The sequence below is a fragment of the Sitodiplosis mosellana genome, unplaced genomic scaffold (genome assembly GCF_009176505.1).
Source record: "Sitodiplosis mosellana isolate CC-2019 unplaced genomic scaffold, AAFC_SMos_1.0 Smas_scaffold_6824, whole genome shotgun sequence".
In the NCBI taxonomy this organism is placed as follows: Eukaryota; Metazoa; Arthropoda; class Insecta; order Diptera; family Cecidomyiidae; genus Sitodiplosis; species Sitodiplosis mosellana.
Genome location: NW_022601967.1, coordinates 1 through 6,079, shown reverse-complemented (window position 1 = coordinate 6,079; position 6,079 = coordinate 1). Strand labels below are relative to the sequence as shown.

At 33.5% G+C, this 6,079-nt stretch overlaps 1 protein-coding gene across 1 annotated transcript; it reads left to right on the top strand.

Annotated features, from left to right (window-relative positions):
• Nucleotides 1-6: 6 nt before the first annotated feature.
• LOC129579962 (uncharacterized) lies at nucleotides 7-2,325 on the top strand. The gene is made up of 4 exons (XM_055470155.1): nucleotides 7-193; nucleotides 397-443; nucleotides 1,290-1,446; nucleotides 1,534-2,325. The coding sequence occupies exons 1-4, from the start codon at nucleotides 7-9 to the stop codon at nucleotides 1,614-1,616; spliced, it is 474 nt and encodes a 157-aa protein (XP_055326130.1). The 3' UTR covers nucleotides 1,617-2,325.
• Nucleotides 2,326-6,079: the final 3,754 nt, after the last annotated feature.

Here is a 6,079-nt window from a genome sequence, read left to right as displayed (position 1 = left end):
GTAAAAATGACGCTAACCGTGAAGAGTTGCTGTTGTTTTAGTTTGAAAACTGGCGGTATAATTATTGGTGCCGTTGGCATTCTGCTAAGTTTCATCGTAATCTATGTGTTTGGCCTTATATACGCTCACAATGCTAGTGTATCGGAAAGTCGTTTTGACAGCATCATGAACGTGTTGAAAATTATGCCGTTTAGTGAGTGTTGTTTTTTGTTATTTCTTGGAAAAATCAAAGAATTGAAAATCGAAGGATTGGTAGAATTGTTTTGATTGAACTTGTAATACCTATAAATGTAATGTACCTATAAAGTGGTTCCTTGGTTTGTAAACATTTTTTTCAGCCGAACATAATAATTTTAATCCAATGTTGTGTTTTTTGTCTATTTGAATAATTTCTAGTCGGCGTCATAGTTCTCGAAGTGTTTTGGATTTACGGCATTCTGAGGGTAAATGGATTGTACATCAAAATCGTTTTAATCGAAAACATCGAATTGAATCTTTTATAAACTTATCGTTTTCAATTAAAGGTGGCAAACGGACGGACGGACAGAGGACGAACATTTCGTGTTCGTCCGTCCTTTTATTGATTTGGGACAAACGGACATTTGTCCTAATGTCCCATTTCAAATTGGGACAAACGGACAAATTTTTAAAATGACTTATGTAACTTCATTTAACTAATGAAAACAAAAATTGAGTACCATTCGATTGAAATGGGACATTAGGACAAATGTCCGTTTGTCCCAAATCAATAGAAGGACGGACGGACGAACAAATTTTGTCCCTTTGCCACCTTTAGTTTTCAATAAACTCATGTAAAATTAATCCAATCCTTTACGACTGGCTCTATTGTTTATGCATAATGATAATGATTCACGTTCGCACCGGTGCTCGGTGAAATGTATTTCAGTCGGTTTGGACTGAATCATTTCGATCACACAATGTGCGACGCGCATTTTGCTGAACGATTCGTAGTACTCATACCACACCGCATGGGATTGCACAAGAAATGTTTATGATATTTATTCTTCACTCAAAGATTTTTCTTTTTTGTCGAGAATAATTCGAAACATGTTTGTAAATTCCGTTGATTTTTTTCATGGTGCGGCTGTTGACACTATATTTTCCTATATTTCGAATTGGCGCGCTGTGTATTTCCGATTTGAAATGTTAAATTACATTGATGTGCCCTTTGAAATTGGGGGCGCTCGCGTCGCCTCAAATGACTTTGACGTTCAACAGCCGCCACACGATTTTTTTGCATTTCTCATATAAATATCTTGATTTCATAGGAGAATCCAAAGCCAATGTGTCCAAAGCTCTTTGTGTCGTTCTTTGCCCTCTGTATTCTTGTTCCACTGCCATTCGCCTCACTGTTTTATTTTTCAATCACTAAGGCGGATCCAGCCACGGGCTCAGCTATATTCTTCTTGCTATTTTGCTTAGCAGGTAAATTGTGCATTTTTCATTCAAATTTTAACATTATTCATGATTTGATGACCATTTTGGTTATGAATCTTTTACATTTCTCCCTAGGTCTGGCTTATTACGTGTGGATCGTACAGTATTCCTTATTCAAGTCGATAAAAGAAGCCGAATTTGCCAAGTATTGTACATAGGATGGAGAGTTGAAACGTCAACAAGTCAAATCCAAGTAGAATAAACTTTATTCAATGAAATTGGCGTTTTTTACAAACAAAATTCATATTTGAAATTGCCTTGTTAGCATTTTAAATCATTTAAATTCAACAACGGATCAATTCTTCTAATGACTCGTAACTAAGCACAATTAACAGCCGTAGTTTTCAATCAAAATTTGGATTAAATTTTATTTAGTGAAATTTGTGTCAAGTTCCAATCAATACAGGTTGAAAAATAAATTTAAAAAAGAAAGAAATAGTCAATTGACCTTACTCGCAGTCTATGAAACACACAAATGTTTGAGATTAAACTTATTGTTAGCATAAGTTAGAATAATTGTTTACTAAAACTAAATGTACTCTGTATACAAAGCCATATCGATCCAAAAAGGCATCATACATTTTCCAAAGCAATATAAATTCAGTGAAGAGAAAACATTTATCTGAGAAATAAAATAACGTTTGTTCAATAAGAAATTTCATGTTTTACTTTGTGATTCAGAAAATTATTCGAATTCATTGCATTATTGTACTTCTAAAGAACATTCGAAGTAAGTCCACCGCTGTTGCGATATACTGCAGTGCTCTAATCCTGATTATTTTAAATAAAAAAACGTAAATGCAATTTGAAATTCAAGTCGACTAACATGAAACATTCAAACGACGATTTTTTTTGTCGAAAATAAAGAATTCTCTTCCCATTTAATGCAAAATGAGTTCAATGAGATTTGGACATCTATTGTGTTTTCGATGTATCGAGGTAATTCAAGAGAATTGAAGACACAAATTATGTACATGTAAACATGGCCAATGTTTTACATCCAATTTTCTTGCAGCATAAACTAATTGAGTTCGTTCGCCAATAGCCGTTGACCCCATCGATGCTCTTTTTTCCAACCAATTCAACAAAATAACCCGCTTTTTTCTCTTTGTTGCGTGTTTGTTTCTGTCACACTTTAATAAATAATAAACCAAATTTGTATGTCCCCTGTGTGGTTTATTTATGTCCGGTCATCAGAAAAGTGCTCCATTATATATTTATCTGATGTGTACATTGTACAACCACACCCAAACATCTAAATTATTTCCAAAAAGCGTGGACACAATGAGTAATTGACTCGTGTTGTCAACAGGTTTGATTTTATTGATTCAAAAGGAATTCCTTTCGACTACACCGATAAAATAAAAATAAGCTGCCAAGTTTATAGCCACTTCTAAAAACAATTGCTATGTTTGCTCTTCTTTTGAACGACAACACACCATGTGCCCAACTATGAAACATCGTCTATATCAAACATAGATATTAAGTGTAGGCTCGCTCAATGAATATCGGAATCATTTTCTAAATAAATAAAATTCTAAATTTATGTTACCGGCAAATCACCCCATTTTCCAATCATCACAATCATTTTAAACTTCTTCGAATAAGGGAATTCGTGTTGGCCTTCATATTTTATGCGTTATTCTTTCATTTCATTCATTCAGGGTTGCTCACTTTAAAAAAATGCCTTACTGTACGTCGGATCACATTGTTTTCAACAAAAAAATGTCTTCTTTAAGGTGTCTTCTATATTTATGCCCTTTCCACTTACTTCCAAAAATAGACACATTTAAACAATAGATTTGATTGTTCTTTGATTGAATTAATTGTGACGCTATCAATTGTAACATTCACCTTCTAATCCAGCATGACTGAAAATGTTATCAAAATCGAAAAAAATGAGATACAAGATAATCTTCAACTTACAAAATGTAGGCGAAAGACGACATGATTTGGATTTGGTTTTGAACTTCCCTCATTTGAATAATTCAAATTGAATTAAGCTAATTTGTTCAATCAAAAGGAAATAATGGATTGCATTTTCACAAACATCTCTCGATGATGATATGAATTTGATTAAATGTAGCTTCGCTGTGGCTTGGGGCGAGAGCTGCGTCTAAGGCAAACTACATGCTACTAGCGCCACACTGAAATACATTTGATTTGCATTGTACACGTAAGCGGTGGGAGTTCGAACTATCAAATTACAACAACAAATTACACAGATAGGCGCATCCCTCGGCTTGTGGTGTGAGCTCGATGTTCATTTCTTCGAAAATGAGTAACGAAATATCGTACAAGGTTTGTGATATTTAGTTTTACCGACATATTTTTTCTTCATGTCCGTTTTCTTCATCACCTTCTGCTTAAATTGTGTATTTACAAGGACATTTAAACTGACTCTCCCAGCTTTTTCTCTCTCATTCTAACTGTCACACAGACTCGTTTCTATGTGAATGGCTATTAGAGTGATAGAGATGTCGTTCACAGAACTCAATTTTAATGTTCTTTGGCACACAATTTGTGAATCAAACATCAAAATGAAGTCATAATTTTGAACATGCAGTTTACAGAACTACCGATAACCGTATACTCAACGGAATGGGCAGATTTACCGTTGATTTACTAAAAATACATTCAAATTGAAGCAAGCAAATAGAAACAAAAACTCACAAATAAGGAGAAATGGAAATAGAAAAACAAAGCCAAAAGTAAGAACCAATGTTTTGAATTTCATGTCAAATAAAAGCAATGTTTCACAAACAGATTTTTCATTGTATTTTTCTCATTTTTTAAATAAGAGCTCACATTTTCATTACCAGTCAATCTGTAGCATAAGTATCTGTCATCACTGACACTGACAGCTATTGTTCATTAGTATTAAGAATCGTACAATAAATCAGTCGTTTACCAGCACTCATACTGTTCACTCATTCACTGCGTTACTACAAGGCTGAATGTCACAAAATCTGTTGTATCGGTGACTTTGATTTGAAAAAAACGTTTGTTGTCAGCATCATTTGTGCTTAAGAGAAATTTTCTTCCAGTTGATTAATAAAAATAATTGATAAAAATGGTAAAAGTTAAAAGAAATACTAACTGTTATTGTTTTATTTTTCATTATATTTTAAATTGATTACTGTATATAATTATTTTGAAGCCAAAGCAACAAGATGTATTTGGAAAATTGGTAAATTTCATCAGCGATCAGCTTCCTGAAAGCATCATCAAAATATTGAAGGCAACTTGGCTATACGACAGAAACTATATTAAAACTCATTAACGAGGAACGAATTAATAAGATTGAAGAATATGTTCGAAAAAATCGTTTCATATTAAAAGACACGACCTACGAAAACAACGATGATTTTGAGTTTTTACCTGGCCATAGAGTTTTACTTTTGAATCTGCCAAGTGAAATTAAAAGAATGGAAAATGTCAACAAGGGTATACAAGAAATTGAAGTGAAACAAGCAAATTTGTCGCAGTTCTCTTTCATATTAAAGGCGCTCATCGATACAGCTGAATCGAATTCAAATGGACATCCAAATGGGAATAGATTCAATAAAAATGTTCAGGATTTCGCCACTTACATATACTTGATGTGCGGTCGAGCGTACTATGACATCTAGATGTAAACAGCGTGTCAGCGTACAGAATACTTCAGTATGAAGTATGCGAGTGTATTGGCAAAAGAGCAACGCTTATGCGCGGTATTCGTGGCAATGCGCTATTGTTCGTAAAATGTGTTTGTTTATTTTTAAGCAAATAAAATGCGCATACTGCGAATTGTTTACATATAGCAGTGCGATTGACAAATATAATATTTTAAACCGCATAAACGTCGCATACAACGCATCGTTTTCGACTTAAATGCCCCTAGGTAAATACGAAGCAGTAGTAATCAAACCGCAAGCCATAACTCAAGCTATTTTTAGAATTTGGATCTGTGGTTATTACGACTTTGCTTTCTGGGATTTAAACGATTTTTGTTTTTTTGTTTTGTTGTTTTTATTAAATTCAACAAATGTTTTTCATCATGAATACATGACTAAAATTCCGATGGGAGTTCAGTGGCTATCAGAATTCCTTTCGGCTTCAGTTCAATCAGACATTCAACAGATAATTGTAATAAAGTTCGGTGCGGTTTTGGTGTTAGGTACTGTAGTAGCTAGTTTTTTTTTTTGAATCAGTTGAATATTTGATTTCTGTTGTTTTAGTGAAAAAGAAAGAAGAAATCGTTTCGAGTGTTAAATTCGCCTGTTGCTAACTGGATAGCAAGAACAATGGAATAACACTAAGTGACTGAACTCAAACCCACGCCAAATTATTAAAATTAACGACGAATGTTTTATTTTAACAAACAATGATCAGAATGTTGAAATTGAAATGAATAATTAACCTAATCTCAAGTGAAACCTATTTGACTTTTTTCTTTAATCTTTCAGTGTTAAAATTTTTCATTCGAATGATATTTTGGACATTTCAAGGTCTCACCTGGAACCACCTTCTACCCAAATAATCTCGAAATACAGAAAAAAATCCAATTTTTCCAATTAAAATCCGATTCGCCAGTAAAAATGACGCTAACCGTGAAGAGTTGCTGTTGTTTTAGTTTGAA